This window comes from Haematobia irritans, chromosome 4, assembly GCF_050003625.1.
Source record: "Haematobia irritans isolate KBUSLIRL chromosome 4, ASM5000362v1, whole genome shotgun sequence".
Lineage (NCBI taxonomy): Eukaryota > Metazoa > Arthropoda > Insecta > Diptera > Muscidae > Haematobia > Haematobia irritans.
The window spans coordinates 116,144,333-116,168,601 of NC_134400.1; the positions used below are offsets into that span (position 1 = coordinate 116,144,333).

Consider the following 24,269-nt stretch of genomic DNA (forward strand, 5'->3'; position numbering starts at 1 on the left):
TCTATAGAAAATTTCGTCAAAATTTTATTTCTGTAGAAAATTTCTTATTTTCTCAATATTTCATATCTAAAGAAAATGTTGTCAAAATTTTATTTCTATAGAAAATTTTGTCAAAATTATATTTCCATAGAAGGATTTGCCAAAATTTTATTTATGTAGAAAATTTTGTCAAAATTTTATTTCTGAAGAAAATTTTATTTCTATAGAAAATTTGGTCAAAATTTTATTTTTATAGAAAATTTTGTCCAAATTTTATTTCTGAAGAAATTTTTTATTTCTCTAGAAAATTGTACTTCTATAGAAAATGATGTCAAAATTTTATTTCTATAGAAAATTTTGTCAACATTTATTTTTTAAAAAATTTTATTTCTATAAATTTGTCAAAATTCTATTTCTATAGAAATTTTTGTCATTTTATTTCTATAGAAAATTTTGTTACAATTTTATTTCTGTAGAAAATTTTGTCAGAATTTTATTTCTATAGAAAATTTCGCCAAAATTTTATTTCTGTAGAAAATATCTTATTTTGTCAATATTTCATATCTAAAGAAAATTTTATCAAAATTTTATTTCTATAGAAAATTTTGTCAAAATTATATTTCCATAGAAGGATTTGCTAAAATTTTATTTATATAGAAAATTTTGTCAAAATTTTATTTCTAAAGAAAATTTTATTTCTATAAAAAATTGTGTCAAAATTATATTTCCATAGAAGGATTTGTCAAAATTTTATTTCTATAGAAGGATTTGTCAAAATTTTGTTTCTATAGAAAATTTTGTCAAAATTTTATTTCTATAGAAAAAAAAATTTATTTCTATAGAAAATTTTATCAAAATTTTATTTCTATAGAAAATTTTGTTCAAATTTTATTTCTGTAGAAATTTTTTATTTCTCTAGAAAATTGTACTTCTATAGAAAATGATGTCAAATTTTTTTTTCTATAGAAAATTTTGTCAACATTTATTATTTTTTTAGAAAATTTTGTCAACATTTATTTCTATAGCAAATATTGTCAACATTTTATTTCTATAAAAAATTTTGTCAAAATTGTATTTCTATAGAAATTTTTGTCATTTTATTTCTATAGAAAATTTTGTTACAATTTTATTTCTGTAGAAAATTTTGTCAAAATTTTATTTCTATAGAAAATTTTGTCAACATTTTATTTCCATAGAAGGATTTGCCAGATTTTTATTTATATAGAAAATTTTGTCAAAATTTTATTTCTAAAGAAAATTTTATTTCTATAAAAAATTTTGTCAAAATTTTATTTCTATACAAAATTTTGTCAAAATTTCATATCTATAGAAATTTTTGTCAATATTTTTTTTCTATAAAAAATTTTGAAAAAAAATCTATAGAAAATTTATGAAGTACCTCTTAGTTGAAGAGGAATATTTTACATTTTTGGTAGAATTCTACCAACTGTGGCAACCGTGTTTGTAAGCCCGTTGTATAGATAACAACTGAACCGTTGCTAAGTTTGCTACAAACAATTATAGGACAATGCAACCAAGGTAGCCAACTGCTGTCGGTATTTCAAGAGACACTTGTAGCCACAATGCCTTTGAATCCGGAAGACTATTTAAGGGAGAAATTTGAAAAATTAAATATTAAAATTAATAAACATGAAACTTTAGAGAGTCAAGAATCAGTAAGAAGCGAAGAACAAGATGATCCAATGATTCCGCCGCAAAAGGGGCTCGGCTCAATTAGAACAAATTTGGATGATATTGAAAATGGGGTAGGATGTTGTTCTATTATTTTTCTCAGAGATTTCTAACAGATTGAATTCGCTTTTAGATTAAGGAGAGTAAAATGAAGGTGGAAATAAGGCCTGACATTGGATGTCAATTACGTAGTGCAACACGAAACCCTATACAGCGTATGAATCCATTCATTAAGATAACTCTGAAGAAAACATCGGACATTGTTTTATTCGAACAGCGTAGTAGCACGGTACTGAAAAATACTGAAGAAGGTCGCTTGGTGCAGGAGGATAATGAACATTATGAATACCTAACTGAGGGACAAGGCCGTAAACGTACATGTTTTCCGGTGGAGACACAAACATCGGTTGTGCTAACCAAGACACGTGCAGTTAACACGGATTCAATTGCCAAGGACAATGTGGGTTCATATGTATCAAATTTCGAAATGTTCGATACCTATAAGGACTTGGAACAAACAACACAAAGTGTTGATGTTGATGGGAAAAAGAAAATCCAGGTTACCACCTACAAAGTGGGCGGTGTTGATCAATTTGCGGACATCAATAGGACTCCCCAATTCAATCTGGCTTTGATGTTGACCATGCGCATTTTGGCTGGAAATAATTACGAATTGCCCCAGAGAAGATTTCGTAATATGACCCTACCAGATCCTTTGGCCTTTGAGGTACGCTACAGCTATCGCGTTGACCTTCTTTGGACGTTTTCTATAAACCCACAAGATGGTGACAGTAAGGCCATATCCGATCTTAGTTGGTGTCCTAGTCATGGTGATATATTAGCTGTTGCTTATGGGACATTTGGATCAGTATGTGCCTCCATACCACAACGTGGGTGTGTTTGTATTTGGAACATTAAGAATCCTGTGAATCCGGAGAGAACCTATTATTTTAATGCTCCTGTCCAGTGTGTCGAATTTTCACCATTTGCTCCTCAACTGCTGGCCGTTGGACTCTACAATGGCTCCGTTTATGTCTATGACATCAGTAACATACAAAGACCACAAATAGCAATGTCCCAGCGCCTAACCTCATCCAGCAGTGAACCTATAGCGTGTTTGAAGTGGATACCACATAGTGTCAGTGAAACTAAACTCTTTGACATCGAACCTCTATTGGCTTTGTCTAGGGATGGTTCCATTACCCGTTATACCCTTATAAACAGCCCATATCTCCTGGGATTGGCTTTAATGAAATTAGATCGTGTTGATGGAAATGCTGAAGGCTTATTTTTCGATTTCAAACCTAGTTTATTGGAAGCTAATCGCCATCCTCATGCCGTACACCTTTGTCTTGATGCTCAACAGAAAGATGTCTACTATGTGCTTACGGATGAAGGATGTATGCACAAGTGCTCCACGAATTATCCAAATCAACAGTTGCACGTTTTGCAGTTGCATGAGGCTGGTATCAATTACATGGAATTTTCACCATGGTCTCCGAAATTGTTTCTAACCTGTGGCAATGATTGGTAAGCATTTCTAAAAATTTAGCAAATGTTGTGAGGATAAATTGGCGAGTTAAATTGTGTCTCGAATAAGAAAAAACAAAAATTATACGGAAACTTTCCAGCAAGAAAAGAGCTTCCAATAAAGAAGTTTACATACCCAATTTTTGATCCCAAAAGTAGTGTAGTAGTAGACTTGGATCACTGACCATCTGCAATGAATTTTACATAAGCTTATCATAGGATGGAAGTACACCGTTTTTGATCCCTTGCATTATTTTAGATGTTGTTCCTTGGAAGTTCATTTCAATGAAGAAATTTAAAAAATAAAAAAATCCACGAATTTCACTTTTTATTTTTTTTTCAATATTTTCAATATTTTAAACCATTATTTTCTTTATTTTTTTTTTCAATTTAAAAAAATTGTCGCTCTGATCGATTGTTGGTGTTGAACCTGGCTTTACTGACACCATAGCAGAATGCCTTAATACACTCAGCCACAAACCAAAATGATCGTAATATGACACCAAGGCATAACATTGTAACTACTTTTCGAGATTTTCTTTATTATTATAAACAAAAACTGAGGAACGCAGATTCAAATGTCAAATATTTTTTTAAAAAATATTATTATGTTAAACGTTGTTTTTATACCCTTCACCATAGGATGGGGGTATATTAACTTTGTCATTCCGTTTGTAACACATCGAAATATTGCTCTCAGACCCCAGAAAGTATATATTCTGGGTCGTGGTGAAATTCTGAGTCGATCTAAGCATGTCCGTCCGTCTGTTGAAATCACGCTATCTTCCGAACGAAACAAGCTATCGCATAAGTAGTTGGTATTGATTTAGGTCGGATAGTATTGCAAATGGGCCATATCGGATCACTTTTACATAGCCCCCAAATAAACGGACCTCCAGATTTGGCTTACGGAGCCTCTAAGAGAAGCAAATTTCATCCGATCCGGTCTCTAACAACAATGCAAGAATTGGTCCACATCGGTTCCTAATTATATATAGCCCCCATATAAACCGATTCCCAGATTTGGCTTGCGGAGCCTCTAAGAGAAGCAAATTTCATCCGATCCGGCTGAAATTTGGAACATGGTGTTAGTATATAGTCTCTAACAACAATGCTCAAATTGGTCCACATCGGTAAATAATTATATATAGCCCCCATATAAACCGATCCCCAGATTTGGCTTGCGGAGCCTCTAAGAGAAGCAAATTTCATCCGATTCGGTTGAAATTTCGTACGTGGTGTTAGTATATGGTATCTAATAACCATGGCAGAATTGGTCCATATCGATCCATAATTATATATAGCCCTTATATAAACCGATCCCAAGATTTGACCTGCGGAGCCTCTTGGAGGATCAAAATTCATCCGATCCGGTTGAAATTTGGTACATTTCGCTAGTGTATGGCCGATAACAACCATGGTAAAATTGGTCCGTATCGATCTATATTATATATAGCCCCCAAAAATTTTATATTTCTATAGAAAATTTTGTCAAAAATTTATTTCTATAGAAAATTTTGTCAAAATTTTATTTTTGTTTGTTATTGTTGGTTTTTTTCTTTAATTATTGTTGTTATTTTTGATTTCAGCTTAAAAGCATGCATTGACTAAACTACAAGTGTAGCTTAACCAACAGAGGAAAAGAATGTTTGTCAAATTTATTTGGGCAAAGCCCTATAGACTGCAAGATGGTTGGATGGACGCACGTTTCGGAATTACCACATTACTCATCAGCATCCTCTACTTGCAGCGAAACTATCAACCAATTATCAGAATAAATTCAAGCAGTTCAATAAACCCAAGGTGAACCACACTTGAACCTTCCAAAAAAAGGTTTATGATAGCCGGCTTATGCCGAAATAAATTCATACAAACATTTCGCTTTTTCTTTGCCACCATCAAATCATCGATTTGAGTGCAGTTGGATGGGTTTATTTTGAGCGTGTTTCCTCTTTTTTTCATTCGTTTTGTTGTGTTATTGTTGGTTTCTTTCTTTAATCATGGTTGTTGTTTACAAGTGTAGCTTAACCAACAGAGGGAAAGAATGTTTGTCAAATTATTTGGGCAAAGCCCTATAGTTTTTTTTTTACTTTTTATTGATTTTATTTCCTACGACATTTTTACATTTGTCCAAATTTGTCACTTTAAACGGCTAAATAGCGTATTTTCTTGGAATTTTCCAAAAGAACTTCATCGGAAGTGGAAAAAATTTGTGGAGGATCCCGGAATGCGCTCGCTTTTCTCATATCTTTAAAATTATAACTTTTATTATTTCAAATAGGTTAAAAAAAGAGTAAGAATTATGTTAATAAAATGTTACAAATTATTTTTTTTTTCAAGTTTCAATTACATTTTGCTGAAAAATACATTCTAGAAAAATTGCAAATTGTCGAAAATACTTGAGGTGAAACGTTTCAGACAAGGGTTACAATGCATTAAAAATCATAAAAAATATAACAATTTTTTATTTGACAAAATATCACAATATATTTTAATTCACATCCAAAACACTGAATTTGGATTACTCCTTAAGAAGTGATGCAAATTCAGTGCAACGACTTCCTATGAAAAGCCCATGTGCCAACTTTGCACCACTTCCGGATCAAAAAAAAAAAACATTTTCACTACTTTTTTGGCAACGCTTTTTTTTCCTGGGAATGTTTGTGGAACAGTTGTCAATTTTTTTGTTGGGTTATTGTTGTTGTTTTGTGCTTTGGTACCTCAGCATGTATCCAAATCAAGAAACTCTATGACTAATGTGGGATGTGTCCAGAGTTATCTGGTGGAGAGTCGGGTAGGTTTAGCTCTCTTGGTTTTAGATAGTTACGCTTCTATCAATTACTGATAACATAGGTAGGAATTCAGGCGGCTGTACTTGCAAACACCACTGATCTACGTGGAGATTTCTTTCCTCCGGTGCTATGGTCGGTGATCGAGCTCCGATAACCTTGTAGCTTTTTGAGCGATGACATTATGTATCTGATTTCTACAAAAATGTTATGTTTAGCGAGAGAACTACATTTTTGGGACAAAAATTTTGTTTTCTCCCCATCCAAAAATAATATTTTGCTCTAGGAATTGATCATATTCCTTTTCGTACATTATTGGAGATATATTGTCATTAGATGTCGGCAAAATATCCCTGATATTGAACCATCATTACTGTCTTTCAGTAGGGGACATTTTTGTTTTAAATTTTTTCTTAAAATTTAGGACACGAATCATTGAAATTTGCGTCCCTCCGTTAAAGTTGCATGTCTTTGAACTAAGGCAAATTTTCTTTAAATTAAAGAAACACCTTTTTTATTTAAAGAAATCAATCTTAAATTAACTGAAATATTGAAACTTTAGATTTAAGATGAAAACGCTTCAAATATAGGCTAAGACTTATTTTGAGGATTCAGCATCTTTGGTTTAAAGTTTTTTTGGAATTAAGAAAAAATATTTTGTATTTCATTAAGTAGAAGACCAGACAAATTCGCTATGAACAATGTGTTAAATTATTAAGCAAAAAAATTGACCAGAAGATAAAACTTGAACGTAATAAAGAGCGGTCGAACTTTTTAACAAAAATCCTCAATTAAACCATTGCAATAATAAAATAGTAACTGATATCGAAAAGGTTGAGTTACTTGCAGAAACCTTGGCTAAATCCAACGGCATCACTTCACATCAGCGCCGCCAATTTAGCTATTTTCCCTCTAGATTTGGCTTTTTTTGAAGTCGTTTAGCGGGGAAAAAATGAATTTAGCTTTTTTCTGGCTTTTTTCATGACCGTTTTAGCTATTTTTGTATTTTTTTTTTATTTTCGACATGTTTCTATTGAAATATGGATAAAACGGCATTTTCTATCCAAGCCTTGTTGCCAGAATAAGGTTTTCCACATATTTCAAAGCTATTATATTAATATTAGCATTTGACTCGTTTATCCTTTTTATGTTATTATAATATTCTAGATGTGAATTGCTTTGTACGCTGAAAAAATATTGTCGTGAGGCCAAAGAGTTCATGTCCTTAAAATACGAACGCGAATTTTGGTTATAGTAGCATTTGTGAATTGTGATGATTCTGAGCGGTGTTTGCAGCTGTTAACTCGTAATACACCCGAGGTTTTCCGTCGATATGTGACAATGGATGAAACATGGCTCCAACACTACACTCCTGAGTCCAATCGACAGTCGGCTGAGTGAACAGCGACCGGTGAACCGTCTCCGAAGCGTGGAAAGACTCAAAAGTCCGCTGGCAAAGTAATGGTCTCTGTTTTTTGGGATGCGCATGGAATAATTTTTATCGATTATCTTGAGAAGGGAAAAACCATCAACAGTGGCTATTATATGGCGTTATTGGAGCGTTTGAAGGTCGAAATCGCTGCAAAACGGCCCCATATGAAGAAGAAAAAAGTGTTGTTCCACCAAGACAACGCACCGTGCCACAAGTCATTGAGAACGATGGCAAAAATTCATGAATTGGACTTCGAATTGCTTCCCCACCTACCGTATTGTCCAGATCTGGCCCCCAGCGACTTTTTATTGTTCTCAGACCTCAAAAGGATGCTCGCAGGGAAAAAATTTGGCTGTAATGAAGAGGTGATCGCCGAAACTGAGGCCTATTTTGAGGCAAAACCGAAGAAGAACTACTAAAATGGTATTAAAAAATTGGAAGGTCGTTATAATCATTGTATCGCTCTTGAAAGGAATAATAAAATAAGTTGAATAATAAAAACGAATTTTGACAAAAAAAATGTGTTTTTCTTTGTTAGACCGGGGACTTATCAGCCAACTTGTTAAAATTAAAGAAAAAGTCTTTAAATTTGTGGAGCTTTTGTATCTTGACCACAAACCAAAAAGCATTCAAAAATAGAAGATGTTTTCAACACTTTATTTTAAAAACGTATACATAAAATAATTTCTACTTGAAGTCGAGTCTGAATTTGGAAATTTAAATTGTTGTTAGCCCGTTTTTAAAGCTCTTTGATAGCTCATGAAGAAAAAGCTGAAAAAAAACGAATTAATTCCAATTCGGAATCAATAGCAAAATCATTAGTGTACAAAATCTTTGTAAGAAACAAGTATATACGGCCGTAAGTTCGGCCAGGCCGAATCTTATGTACCCTCCACCATGGATTGCGTAGGAACTTCTACTAAAGGCTGTCGTCCACAATCGAATTACTTGGGTTGCGATAACACTTGCCGATGGCAAGGTATCGTAAAACTTTTTAACACTGTCTTCTAAATTGTAAGTTAGCCCATACGGGGTATATATTAAACAAAAAAAGGCCTATTAAATACGTATATAATATAGTTTGACAAAATTTTCTATAGAAATGAAAACTTGACAAAATTTTCTATAGAAATAAAATTTTGACAAAATTTTCTATAGAAATAAAAACTTGACAAAATTTTCTATAGAAATAAAATGTTGACAAAATTTTCTATGGAAGTAAAATGTTGACAAAATTTTGTATAGAAATAAAATGTTGACAAAATTTTCTACAGAAATAAATTTTTTACAAAATTTTCTATAAAAATAAAATTTTGACAAAACTTTCTATGGAAATAAAATTTTGACAAACATTTCTATAGAAATAAACGTTTGACAAAACTTTCTATAGAAATGAAATTTTGACACAACTTTCTATAGTAATAAAATTTGACAAAATTTTCTATGGAAATAAAGTTTTGGTAGATTATTTTTGGCGATATGGACCAATTTTTGTGTAAAAAGTCATCGGCTATATATAACTAAAGACCGATATTGACCAATTTTTACATGGCTGTTAGAGGCCATATATTGACGAAATGTACCAAATTTCAACCGCATCGGATGACTTTTGCTATATATAATTATGGACCAATTTTTGCATGGTTGTTAGATACCATATACTAACACCATGTACCAAATTTCAACTGGATCGGATGAATTTCGCTCCTCCAAGAGGCTCCTGAGGTCAAATCTAGGGATCTGTTTATATGGGAGCTATATATAATTATGAACCGATATGGACCAATTTTTGCATGGTTGTTAGAGACTATATACTAACACCACGTACTAAATTTCAATTGGATCGGATGAATTTTGCTCCTCCAAGAGGCTCCGGAGTTCAAATCTGGGGATCGGTTTATATGGGAGCTATATATAATTATGAACCGATATGGACCAATTTTTGCATGGTTGTTAGAGGCCGTATACTAACATCAGGTACCAAATTTCAACAGGATCGGATGAATTTTGCCCCTCCAAGAGGCTCCGGAGGTCAAATCTGGGGATCGGTTTATATGGGGGCTATATATAATTATGGACCGATATGGACCAATTTTTGCATGGTTGTTAGAGGCCGTATACTAACATCAGGTGCCACATTTCAACCGGATCGGATGAATTTTTCCCCTCCAAGAGGCTCCGGAGGTCAAATCTGGGGATCGGTTTATATGGGGGCTATATATAATTATGGACCGACATGGACCAATTTTTGCATGGGTGTTAGAGACCCTTAGTAGACGGTATAGCCCCCATATAAACCGATCCCCAGATTTGACCTCCGGAGCCTCTTGGAGGGGCAAAATTCATCCGATCCTGTTGAAATTTGGTACCAGCGTTACCGTTGGGAATTTTCAAAAAGTGGCACAAAAAGTGGCAAACGTCGAAAAAAGGGGAACAATTATTTTTGAAAAGTGGCACAAAAAGTGGCACGTTCTTTTTATTAACTTATACAAAAAAAAAAACTTAAGAAATAAATACTGCTATGAGGTCAAGTTAAAATATATTTTGCGAATTCATACAAATTGGTCAACAAATCCTATTTAAAATTATTTTTTAAGCGTCTATAAAATAATCAGGCCTTTCAATTATATCTTTAAATTTATTAACGATATCAAAATAATTTATATCATCATTGGTTTTTAAGTAATGCGGAACCCCTTTTTTTCAGTTTTTTGTCATTTATGTCAATTCATGGTAAAATTTGTCCACAACTTTCGGATTGTGATGTCGTTTTGTGACCTATCTATATTGTTTTAATGTTTTTAATATACAAAGAATTTTTATAGTCGATATCTGCTAAATCACGTTTTTACAAACTTTCTTACAAAATTTATGTATATTTGTAATAGAATATTTTTGTTAAATATATTTAATAAACAATTTAAGGTAAGCACTATGTTCGATTTTCGAGTTGAAATTTTTGCGGTTACTTTACTAAAACAGTTCAATATAAAGCAGATAAATTAACTCAATCATTTATAATTTTGATTATTTCAGGAAAAGTAATCGCGAAAATAAAGTGATTTTCAACTCGAAAACCGAACATAGTACTCACGTTTAGGAGGATTCGCTTTGGAATGTTTTGTTAACGGTATTCATACTTTTGATAATATAAACTAAAAATTTAAGATAAATCTTTGGTATTTGAAAGTGCATTTTGGATCTTTAACATATACTTTCTCTAATATCTTAGGACATTTCTTCCAATTTTTCTCTAATGAGGTAATGCTTCAATACTGTCCACTGTTCCAGCATTCATTTTGAGGAATATAGTAGAATTGGAACAATCTGTCCAAAGGCGATTGTATTTTTTCTAACTGGGTCCTTATGGGATCCATCATCAATTATTTCCTGCGGTCGTAATACAAACATTTTCATATTTATCCTGATATTTCATGCCACAATAAATTTGTCATATTCAAAGTACGGTTTACCAAATAAGTTGAATCGTAACTGTTCACGTAATAAGAATTAATGAGCGAAGGCTGTTGGTGCACAATATTAAATTTTCTTAATAACACATCTATGGTGATAACTACCCATAATATTTAAACTTTTGAAAAAGTGGCACAAATTATTGGAAAAGTGGCACAAAATCGTAAATAGTATCACATTTAGTGGCACAAACAAAAAGTGGCGCAAAAGTGGCACCGCCCAAGAAAAGTGGCAAATTTGCCACCAAAGTGGCACAACGGTAACGCTGTTTGGTACCTGATGTTAGTATACGGCCTCTAACAACCATGCAAAAATTGGTCCATATCGGTTCATAATTATATATAGCTCCCATATAAACCGATCCCCAGATTTGAACTCCGGAGCCTCTTGGAGGAGCAAAATTCATCCGATCCAATTGAAATTTAGTACAGGTACCACATATAATTATGGACCGATATGGACCAATTTTTGCATGGTTGTTAGAGGCCATATACTAACATCAGGTACCAAATTTCTACCGGATCGGATGAATTTTGCTGCTCCGGGAGGCTCCCCAAGCCAAATTTGGGGATCGGTTTATATGGGGGCTATACGTAAACGTGGTCCGATATGGCCGATTTTCAATACCATCCGACCTACAGCAATAACAACTACTTGTGCCAAGTTTCAAGTCGATAGCTTGTTTCGTTCGGAAGTTAGCGTGATTTCCACAGACGGACGGACAGCCGGACAGACGGACGGACGGACGGACATGCTTAGATCGACTCAGAATTTCACCACGACCCAGAATATATATACTTTATGGGGTCTTAGAGCAATATTTCGATGTGTTACAAACGGAATGACAAAGTTAATATACCCCCATCCTATGGTGGAGGGTATAAAAATTAGGGCATTAGAGGGTTAATGGAATGGATTTACTTTTACGAAAATTGGACAACAATTGGTTTGTTTAGGTAATGTTCCAATAAAAGTTATTCAGTATAAATAGCAAGATAGAAGTGTACACGTTCACGAATTTCACGCAGAGAAGAAACATGATTGTCACAATCATATTCGAAGAGCAAAATAATATGATAGGAGCTATTTTTGCGGCGACCATGTAACATTTTCACCTGCAACTATGTTGGCTCAATGAACATGGTTCTAAGAAAAATAAAATTGTCCTCATCTAAAATATTATTATATTGATAAAAAGAATTTTGTTTTCATTAAAAGACAATGGTCACGATCTAAAGTGTTTGGTATTCGTCACAAATGTTTTTCTTCCAGTTAAAAGAACATGGTCACAACCTAAAATGTTTTGATCTTTATGAAAAAACTTTTTTCATCGTCGAAAAAAGGACGCCACTTGAGAAAAGAAAACACAAAATTAACTTTATTTGTTTGTTTTTATTCATTTATAAACTAATTCATTGTTTATTTATTTATTTATTTGTATTTATAATGTCGTGCAAGCAAACATCATATATTTTTACACACTCTATTTTGGTTCAATTTCAACAATAAGTAATCATTCCATATTTACTTCGTGCCCATCAAATGTACCAACGCAGACATCATGTAACTGCAAATAAAAATAAATTATACCATATATCAAAATGCAGAACAAAAACAGGGAAATTTGTTCAATTACACTTTCCTTTTTTGTGTTCACATAAAACCACGTGCCACTTCTGAATAAATAAATTATCACAAAACACAGTAATTCCATATTCTCCGTCCATTCCAAGAGACAATCAACACACGACTGACGCGCAAAATGAACATCGTGTGTACCTGCTCAATGTTTTTATAAAATCCTTTTCGCTGCAACAAAATTAAAAAATTAAATGGTCACGAAAACAATGTACATGGTCTTTATGGCCATGTAAGGGTTCTAGACATGTCTATACGTAACCTATCAAAATACTTCTTTCTTTGCAAAAAAGTAAACAAATTGAATGGTCAGGTACATGATTTTCCCGCTCGAAAGTTATTCTTGCAAAGACAAAATACATGGTTTTCGCGACAATTACCTACTCTAGATAAACATTAAATGGATGGGGCAACCATGTCCAAACATGTTTTTTCTGTGCGTGCTATCATTAATTCAGCGGTTTTAAACCAATTAAAACGAAAGATATTTATATTTTCTAATTCTAGTGCAATTAGATTTGTTCACGATTAACCAGCTGATAATTGCAAGTTTTTACAAAACTAATTGCAAGTTTTTACTAAACTAAGCGTCCTAGAGCGAAAAGGACTTTAATTCGTGACCACCCCAAAAAAATTTAAAAATCCACCCAAAACCTAAAAAAATTGAAATTTTTATATGAAACACTTCTTTTGCTCATATCTCCTAAACTAAGCGTCCTAGAGCGAAAAGGACTTTAATTCGTGACCACTCAAAAAATTGAAAAATCCACCCAAAACCTAAAAAAATTAAATTTTTATATGAAAAACTTCTTTTGCTCATATCTCCTAAACTAAGCGTCCTAGAGCGAAAAGGACTTTAATTCGTGACCACCCCCAAAAAATTGAAAAATCCACCCAAAACCTTCTTTTGCTCATGTCTCCTAAACTAAGCGTCGTAGAGCGAAAAGGACTTTAATTCGTGACCACTCAAAAAATTGAAAAATCCACCCAAAACCTAAAAAAATTTAAATTTTTATATGAAAAACTTCTTTTGCTCATATCTCCTAAACTAAGTGTCCTAGAGCGAAAAGGACTTTAATTCGTGACCACTCCCAAAAAATTTAAAAATCCACCCAAAACCTAAAAAAAATTTAAATTTTTATATGAAAAACTTCTTTTGCTCATATCTCCTAAACTAAGCGTCCTAGAGCGAAAAGGACTTTAATTCGTGACCACCCCCAAAAAATTGACAAATCCACCCTAAACTTAAAAAAATTGAAATTTGAATTGTTTTTACTGTGAAATGTAAACGAAGGACTACCAGTAAAAATTTGTGATAGTAATCGAAATGTATCGAGTACGCAAACAGAGCTAATATGATTTAAATATTGTTATAGTCTCACCGAAGTAGAATTAAAATGAATGCAATTAAAATAATATGCATTTTAAGTGAAATGAAGCCTTTAAGTTTGCTAAATTTCAATCAAACATGTAGCTTTTGATACAAAAAAAAATTAGCCTTTTTCTAGCTATTTTTAGAACTTTTTTTTAGCTTGTTTTGGCAAATCAAGCGGTTTTTGGTGAAATAAGTCTGGCAACGCTGCTTCACATTTTAAACATTCAATAGATAAAACGGTATATTCATTGCTTAACAAGTTCAAAAGTGAAAAACCGGATGTAGATTCGATTATTCCAACTTCACTAGCAGAAATTCGCGAAATTATTTCTACACTAAAGTCCTCAAAATCCCACGGATTCGATGGTATTTCCAATGTGCTGATTAAAAAATTACCTGAAAAGGCTCTTAAAGTGATTGTAAACATAATCAACAGTTGAAACGTTCGGCTAAATTATTTCCCTGAAAGCTATAAGGTTGCTAAGGTAAGCACTATTCATAAACCCAATAAACCTAAATCGGATGACTCAAGTTATAGGTCAATTAGCCTATTAAGCAACTTGTTTAAAATCTACGAGAACGTGATTCATTCTAGACTCTAAAGGGTGATACGGTCAAAATTTGGTCAAGGGAAATCGCGTGTAAATCGGTGAAATCGTTTATTTAAAAAATCAAATTACATTTCTTTTTCAAGTTCAATTAGTATAAAATTCAGGAAAAATATTCAGTTAGGCTTTCGCTTTTCCAAATCCGAATTGCCGGGCCTCACGCTTGACACCTGCCATCAGATTTTGTACAGCCACCTTGTCCACCTTCTTCGCCGCAGAAATCCAGTTTGCCTTGAACTGCTGCTCGTCCTTAGCAGTTTTTTTGGTCTTCTTTAGGTTCCGCTTGACAATAGCCCAGTGTTTCTCAATTGGGCGGAGCTCTGGCGTGTTGGGAGGGTTCTTGTCCTTGGGAACCACCTGTACGTTGTTGGCGGCGTACCACTCCATGGCCTTTGTACCGTAATGGCAAGATGCCAAATCAGGCCAAAACAGTCCGGAACAACCGTGTTTCTTCAGGAAAGGCAGCAGACGTTTATTCTTGGTTGACAGTCGCGGAAGCTATGAAAATGCTGCTTTTCAAGCCACAGGTACAGATGGCTTGTCAAACCAGATATTTCTGTGCGAACTTTGACAGTTTTATGTGCTTGAAAATATCTGCTACCTTTCCCCTTCCTTTTGCCGTATAAAACTCCTGTCCCGGAAGCTGCTTGTAGTCGGCTTTGACGTAGGTTTCGTCGTCCATTACCACGCAGTCAAACTTCGTCAGCATCGTCGTGTACAGCCTCCGGGATCGCGCTTTAATTACATTTGTAACGGTTGATTTGGCAACTTTTAGCGATTTCGTCAGCTTTGCGTGCGAGTAGCTCGGATTTTCGCTATGCGCGAGCAAAATTTTGATACGCTGCTCTTCTTGCTTGGACGGCATTTTGACAACTGAAGAGTGAATTCCAAAATCAAAATAGGAACAACATTCTACACACACACATCTTCAAAATGAGGGTGTTCAGGTTTTTTAAATGCAAAATTGAAAGAAATACGTCAAGTTTATATTGACCAAATTTTGACCGTATCACCCTTTATGATTATTCCACCGACAATGCTTTGATTTCTGCCGTTCAGTTTGGTTTCAGAAAAGAGCACAGCGCTGTCAACCAAGTTCACCGAATAACTAATTTAATTAAACGCAATAAAAGTCCCAAGGTCTGTACTGTCACCGTTACTGTTTTCCATTTTCACATCCGATTTTAAAACATCATCTTATGTTAAAACGGTTTACTACGCGAACGACACGGCTTTAATCACCTCCAGCAAGCTTACGAAAGCCTTGCTAAAAATGATGGAAAAAGGATTAACAGCATGCAACAAATTCCTTACTAAGTGGAAAATAAAAATCAATCCAGCCAAAGCCCAGGCAATTATAGTTCCTTTTAATAAATCTCCCAAACATCTACCCAATCGTTGCCTAAACTTTGGTAATGAGAGAATGGCTATATCTGGTAGTGTGAAATATCTTGGCGTCACACTTGATAAAAAAAACTCACATTTGGTAATCACACTGAAAAAAAAGCATGCTCGGTTCCAAAGATTTTGTCTTCACTTTAAAAATGTTGGTATTGATTCCGAGCCAAAGAAGCGGGGAATACAAGTAAGGATACTCTTAAGACACAATTCTCCTTTAAATTTGGGGTTTGTGTACTTGCTTCTAGGAAGCAAATTTTTATTTTTCGCTTTTGCAGCTTTTTTTCTTCATATGCTATCAAAGTCCTTTAAAAACGAGTTAACGACAACTTTATTTTCTAAATTAAGACTAAACTTACTGTAGAAATATGATTTGTTTCAAGTAAAAAACGTCTTTAAAATAAAGTGTTGAAAATCATGTCCTATATTTGAATGATTTTTTGCTTTGTAGTCAAGATGCAAAAAGGCAACAAATTTAAAGACAATTTCATTAAATTTGAAGGATTTTTCTGAATTATTAAAGTCAAGTTGACCTTAGCCCAAACATTTTTTCTTTCATGTTATGATATCCATTTTTAAGTGAAATCTCTTAATTATAAGGACAATGCGACTTCTTTGAAAAGTTAATCGACTTTTGGACAAGGAAAACAACTTTATATTAGAGAAATGCGTCTTCTATGCTAAGCAAAATTTGCATTCGTATTTTAAAGACATGAAATCCTTGACCTCACGACAATATTTTTTTCAGTGCACATTGATGATATCCGCCAAAAGGCGCTCAAAACTAACACTGCCTTGTGGCCACTGCTCCACAGAAACTCGTATCTCAATCACGAAAATAAAAATATGCTATTCAAAAGTGTAATTAGACCTACTATCACATACGCTTGTCCAATTTGGTGCAGAGCAACTTGAAAAAGTTGCAAGTTCTTCAAAATAAATGCCTAAAGATGATAAATAATAAGCATTTGAGATACTATACATTTCTACATCTCTACTCCGCAACGAAACAGGATACATGAAATTTGAAGAATTTCTTGTTATGCTTAATTCCAATTACCTGAATATCCCTGTATAGCCAAAATATTTGAATTGTTTTTGAAAATGTATATAAAGGTTTTATCCTAATTTTTCCCTTTGATAATACATATATAGATAAATATAAAGGGTGATTTGTTAAGAGCTTGATAACTTTTTTTTCTTTCTTTATTTGAAACGTTAGATTGGTCCATGACATTTACTTTTTGAAGATAATTTCATTTAAATGTTGACCGCGGCTGCGTCTTAGGTGGTCCATTCGGAAAGTCCAATTTTGGGCAACTTTTTCGAGCATTTCGCCCGGAATAGCCCGAATTTCTTCGGAAATGTTGTCTTCCAAAGCTGGAATAGTTGCTGGCTTATTTCTGTAGACTTTAGACTTGACGTAGCCCCACAAAAAATAGTCTAAAGGCGTCAAATCGCATGATCTTGGTGGCCAACTTACCGGTCCATTTCTTGAGATGAATTGTTCTCCGAAGTTTTCCCTCAAAATGGCCATAGAATCGCGAGCTGTGTGGCATGTAGCGCCATCTTGTTGAAACCACATGTCAACCAAGTTCAGTTCTTCCATTTTTGGCAACAAAAAGTTTGTTAGCATCGAACGATAGCGATCGCCATTCACCGTAACGTTGCGTCCAACAGCATCTTTGAAAAAATACGGTCCAATGATTCCACCAGCGTACAAACCACACCAAACAGTGCATTTTTCGGGATGCATGGGCAGTTCTTGAACGGCTTCTGGTTGCTCTTCACTCCAAATGCGGCAATTTTGCTTATTTACGTAGCCATTCAACCAGAAATGAGCCTCATCGCTGAACAAAATTTGTCGATAAAAAAGCGGATTTTCTGCCAACTTTTCTAGGGCCCATTCACTGAAAATTCGACGTTGTGGCAGATCGTTCGGCTTCAGTTCTTGCACGAGCTGTATTTTATACGGTTTTACACCAAGATCTTTGCGTAAAATCTTCCATGTGGTCCAATAACACAAACCCAATTGCTGCGAACGGCGACGAATCGACATTTCACGGTCTTCAGCAACACTCTCAGAAACAGACGCAATATTCTCTTCTGTACGCACTGTACGCATTCGTGTGGTTGGTTTAATGTCCAATAAAGTAAACTGAGTGCGAAACTTGGTCACAATCGCATTAATTGTTTGCTCACTTGGTCGATTATGTAGACCATAAATCGGACGTAAAGCGCGAAACACATTTCGAACCGAACACTGATTTTGGTAATAAAATTCAATGATTTGCAAGCGTTGCTCGTTAGTAAGTCTATTCATGATGAAATGTCAAAGCATACTGAGCATCTTTCTCTTTGACACCATGTCTGAAATCCCACGTGATCTGTCAAATACTAATGCATGAAAATCCTAACCTCAAAAGAATCACCCTTTAGCTAAAAACATATTGTTAAAAGCTCTGATGAAAAATCCAAAAGATAAAATCTCATCCATACATTGTAATTATAATAAGAAATTAATTAGCCATAAAGACGAATTGAAAAATTGGATTGAAATTGAAAAGTAGAAATATCATCCCAATAATTGAATTTATCAATATTTCAGGTGCATACGAATTTGGTTGATGGGTATCTTCAAGCCATTGGTAACTCTTAAATATCATATGAGTCCTGTCTATGCAGCTTGTTGGAGTACTGTCCATTCATCGATAATAGTAGCTCTCCATCGGGACGCTGTTGATGTTTGGGACTTAAAACGAAGTATTCTGCAGCCAGCGTCTTCGACAAGGATTGATCAGACAGCTTTCTACACCATAATGAAGTAATTATTTTAACTACACTATACATACACATCCATACACATCCATACATAAAACATCATATTCATTTATCAAGAAGAAATACCAACATGTGTGGAGAAAAGTCTGCAAAGAATGGCAGTCTGAACAAATGTAACAACTGCTACATTGTTTGGCTAGGTCAAAATTAGGGTGTTCAAAACCGACACAGGTTAATCGGATTCAATTACTCAAGCCGGATAGTGAAAACATTGGCATTTTCGGTTAGCCACGAAAACCGGTTTTTGACCATCGGTTAAACGGTTTTCTGTAATGTTATGTCCATGAAATTTCTATCTACTTTGTCATATGTTTCGAAAGTCGAATTTTTTGTAGAGAGATACTTATTCACACGAAGTAACACAAAATAATCTTTGACTACACCACTCGACGATTTCGCATATTTTCCTTCGAAACGAAATTTTAGTCAAAGACCTTTCTTTGAGAGCAAATAAAGCCGAATTTATTAGAAGCGTTCACAGAAAAAATATCACCAAAATATTTCCAATTAAAAAGTTAAATGAATTGAAAAAATTTTCAATTAATAAATTAATTGATACAATTAACTTTTTAATCAAGATAGAAGCATTAAGTTAATTAAGTCAGTGCTTGAAAATTATTAAATTTTTAATTAAACAAGTAAGTAAAGTCTAAAGTCGGGCGGGCCGACTATATTATACCCTTCACCCCTATGTAGGCCAAAATTTGTGTTACCATCTCAACTACTTCACATTTTTAAAGGAGACAATTTTTATACCCTGCTCCACACTGTGGAACAGGGTATTATACGTTAGTGCATATGTTTGCAACACCCAGAAGGAGACGAGATAGACACATGGTGTCTTTGGCAAAAATGCTCAGGGTGGGCTCTTGAGTCGATATAGCGATGTCCGTCTGTCCGTCTGCCCGTGAACACATTTTTGTAATCAAAGTCTAGGTCGCAGTTTTAGTCCAATCGATTTGGCACAAGTATGTGTTTTGGCTCAGAATAGAACCCTATTGATTTTGGAAGAAATCGGTTCAGATTTAGATATAGCTCCCATATATATCTTTCGCCCGATATGGACTTATATGGCCCCAGAAGCCAGAGTTTTAACCTAATTTGCTTAAAATTTTGCACAAGAAGAACAATTAGTACTATAATCAAGTGTGCTAAATTTTATTGAAATCGGTTCAGATTTATATATAGCTCCCATATATATCTTTCGCCCGATATGGACTAATACGGTTCCAGAAGCCAGAGTTTTACCCCAATTTGGTTGAAATTTTGCACAGGGAGTAGAATTAGCATTGTAGCTATGCGTGCCAAATTTGGTTGAAATCGGTTCAGATTTAGATATAGCTCCAATATATAGCTTTCGGCCGATTTACACTCATATGACCACAGAGGTCAATTTTTAACTCCGATTTAGTTGAAATTTTGCACAGGGAGTAGAATTAGCATTGTAGCTATGTGTGCCAAATATGGTTGAAATCGGTTCAGATTTAGATATATCTCCCATATATAGCTTTCGCCCGATTTACACTCATATGACCACAGAGACCAATTTTTAACTCCGATTTGGTTGAAATTTTGCAAAGAGAGTAGAATTAGCATTGTAGCTATGCGTGCCAAATTTGGTTGACATCGGTTCAGATTTAGATATAGCTCCCATATATATGTTTTTCTGATTTCGATAAAAATGGTCAAAATACCAACATTTTCCGTGTTAAATCGCCACTGATTAGTCGAAAAGTTGTAAAAATGACTCTAATTTCCTAAACTTCTAACACATATATATCGAGCGATAAATCATAAATAAACTTTTTCGAAGTTTCCTTAAAATTGCTTCAGATTTAAACGTTTCCCATATTTATACCCTTCACCACTACTGTGGTACAGGGTATAATAAGTTTGTGCATATGTATGTAACGCCAAGAAGGAAAAGTCTGAGACCCATCGTTTATTATACCGATCGTCTTAGAATTAAATTCTGAGTCGATTTAGCGATGTCCGTCTGTCTGTCCGTCTGTCTGTCTGTTGATGTATTTTTGTGTGCAAAGTACAGCTCGCAGTTTTAGTTCGATTGTCCTAAAATTTGGTATGGGGTCCTGTTTCGGCTCAAAGACGATCCCTATTGATTTTGGGAAAAATTGGTTCAGATTTAGATATAGCTGCCATATATATTTTTCACCGATCTGGTCATAATTGGCGTGTATATCAACCGATCTTCCTCAAATTCCGTACATCCCAATATTTTATGAGTCTCGAAAAACTTGCAAAATATCATCCAAATCGGTTCAGATTTAGATATAGCTCCCATATATAGCTTTCGCCCGATTTACACTCCTTTGTCCACAGAGGCCAATTTTTGCTCCGATTTAGTTGAAATTTTGCACAGGGAGTAGAATTAGCATTATAGCTATGCGTGTCAAATTTGGTGGAAATCGGTTCAGATTTAGATATAGCTCCCATATATAGCTTTCGCCCGATTTACACTCATATGACCACAGAGGCCAATCTTTTACTCCGATTTAATTGAAATTTTGCACAGGGAGTAGAATGAGCATTGTAGCTATGCTTGCCAAATTTGGTTGAAATCGGTTCAGATTTAGATATAGCTCCCATATATATCTTTCGTCCGATTTGAACTTATATGGCCTCAAAATCCAGGGTTTTGCCGTGATTTGCATCAAATTTCGCACAAGGAGTACGTTTAGTAGTATCGGTAATTGTGCCAAATTTGGTTGAAATCCGTTCAGATTTAGATATGGCTCCCATATATATCTTCCGTCCGATTTGCACTCATATGACCAGGGGGTCCAAAGTTATACTCCCATATACGTGAAATTTCGCATAGATAGCAGAATTATTATTTATATATATATATATATATATATATATATATATATATATATATATATATATATATATATATATATATATATATATATATATATATATATATTATATATATATATATATATATATATATATATATATATATATATATATATATATATATATAATATATATATATATATATATATATATATATATATATATATATATATATATATATATAAATAATAATTCTGCTATCTATGCGAAATTTCACGTATATGGGAGTATAACTTTGGATACTAAACGATGGTATACTAAACGATGCATATATAAAGGGTGATTTGTTAAGAGCTTGATAACTTTTTAAAAAAAAAACGCATAAAATTTGCAAAATCTCATCGGTTCTTTATTTGAAACGTTAGATTGGTCCATGACATTTACTTTTTGAAGATAATTTCATTTAAATGTTGACCGCGGCTGCGTCTTAGGTGGTCCATTCGGAAAGTCCAATTTTGGGCAACTTTTTCGAGCATTTCGGCCGGAATAGCCCGAATTTCTTCGGAAATGTTGTCTTCCAAAGCTGGAATAGTTGCTGGCTTATTTCTGTAGACTTTAGACTTGACGTAGCCCCACAAAAAATAGTCTAAAGGCGTCAAATCGCATGATCTTGGTGGCCAACTTACCGGTCCATTTCTTGAGATGAATTGTTCTCCGAAGTTTTCCCTCAAAATGGCCATAGAATCGCGAGCTGTGTGGCATGTAGCGCCATCTTGTTGAAACCACATGTCAACCAAGTTCAGTTCTTCCATTTTTGGCAACAAAAAGTTTGTTAGCATCGAACGATAGCGATCGCCATTCACCGTAACGTTGCGTCCAACAGCATCTTTGAAAAAATACGGTCCAATGATTCCACCAGCGTACAAACCACACCAAACAGTGCATTTTTCGGGATGCATGGGCAGTTCTTGAACGGCTTCTGGTTGCTCTTCACTCCAAATGCGGCAATTTTGCTTATTTACGTAGCCATTCAACCAGAAATGAGCCTCATCGCTGAACAAAATTTGTCGATAAAAAAGCGGATTTTCTGCCAACTTTTCTAGGGCCCATTCACTGAAAATTCGACGTTGTGGCAGATCGTAAGTCTATTCATGATGAAATGTCAAAGCATACTGATATATATATATATATATATATATATATATATATATATATATATATATATATTATATATATATATATATATATATATATATATATATATATATATATATATATATATATATATATCTTATTTGCAAAATTTTATTTCTATAGAAAATTTTGTCAAAATTTTATTTCTATAGAATATTTTATCAACATTTTTTTTCAATTTCCTCAAAATTTTATTTCTATAGAAAATTTTCTCAAAATTTTATTGCTATAGAAAATTTTGTCAACATTTTATTTCTATAGAAAATTTCCTCAAAATTTTATTTCTATTGAAAATTTTGTCAACATTTTATTTCTTTAGAAAATTTTGTCAACATTTTATTTCTATTGAACATTCTGTCAACATTTCATTTCTTTAGAAAATTTTGTCAACATTTTATTTCTATAGAAAATTTATGAAGTACCTCTTAGTTGGAGAGGAATAATTTGCAAAATCTACCAAAAAATGAAGAGTTATACTAATCTACCAAACAGTAAAAATTCTACCATTTTTGGTAGAATTCTACCAACTGTGGCTTACGGTACGGTCAAAATTTTGTCCAAATCGGTAAAGATTTTAATATAAGAGAATATAAATCTTTCAAATATAGCTCCCAACAAATTTCGATGGCTTCAGATGGCATCATAAATGATGCGCTATAAAGTGGTAAAGGGTATAACATAGTCGGCCCGTCCGGCATTACACTTTCCTTACTTGTTTCAGTGTAGGTTTTGATTGTTTTCATTTATACTTTTAATAATTAAAAAAAAAGTAATTGCGAGAATACTGGCCTTCTACCGTAAGTGCTGTTTATCACACACAGAAAACCGAAGTTTTAGATTTTCATCAGTTTAATTCGTTTTAAATACCTTATTCAAATATTTTAATACCTTTTCAATTTCAGATTGACTCTTTGTGGCCGATCTGCAGCTGTAGGTAATGACAGAGGCAATGTGGAGATTTTGAAATTTGAAGAGATGCCATTTCCACCCCATTTTCAGTACGAGCATTTGGAGAAAACCATATATAAAATATTGGAAAATAATAAAGAGCTTTTGCGTGATGTTAAAAGTTTGGGGTATTTTGGTTATCCTAACAAATAAACACGAATAATATTGAAACGTATTTATTAAGTGCAGTATAATTCTTAAATTAAATTAATAAACACACTCCTAATCCACATGGATAAAATAGTACAACATTTTTTTAATACCTACTCGTCAAAAAAAAAAAAATCGCTTCTCTAACATATGTCCCAAACATATTTTGCAGGAAGCACATATATTATTGGTCACTGCCGAAACATTAATATGTTTTTTTATGTGAAAATATTATATGTTTGGAAGCATTTTGAGCCCAAAAATATTATATGCTTGGAAGAATTTTCCCCAAAGAAGAATGTGCTCATTCCCTCACATAATTTTCATTTCCTCTAAAGTTTTTAGTTCTTGGCACCTTTTTCTGTAATACAAATAATGTTGAAGAAATTATTAAATTTTAT

At 33.7% G+C, this 24,269-nt stretch overlaps 1 protein-coding gene across 1 annotated transcript; it reads left to right on the forward strand.

Moving 5' to 3' along the window:
- The first annotated feature begins 1,412 nt into the window (after window positions 1–1,412).
- Window positions 1,413–23,967, forward strand: LOC142234039 (dynein axonemal intermediate chain 4). The gene is made up of 4 exons (XM_075305111.1): window positions 1,413–1,745; window positions 1,805–3,201; window positions 18,524–18,739; window positions 23,673–23,967. Exons 1-4 carry the CDS (start codon window positions 1,563–1,565, stop codon window positions 23,869–23,871), a joined length of 1,995 nt encoding a protein of 664 aa, XP_075161226.1. The 5' UTR covers window positions 1,413–1,562; the 3' UTR covers window positions 23,872–23,967.
- Window positions 23,968–24,269: the final 302 nt, after the last annotated feature.

Coding starts and splice junctions, on each gene's coding strand:
- LOC142234039 (XM_075305111.1), top strand. CDS start 1,563: ATGCCTTTGAATCCGGAAGACTATTTAAGGGAGAAATTTGAAAAATTA. Junction 3,202..18,523: donor CTAACCTGTGGCAATGATTG/GTAAGCATTTCT, acceptor TCAATATTTCAG/GTGCATACGAATTTGGTTGA. Junction 18,740..23,672: donor GCTTTCTACACCATAATGAA/GTAATTATTTTA, acceptor TTTCAATTTCAG/ATTGACTCTTTGTGGCCGAT.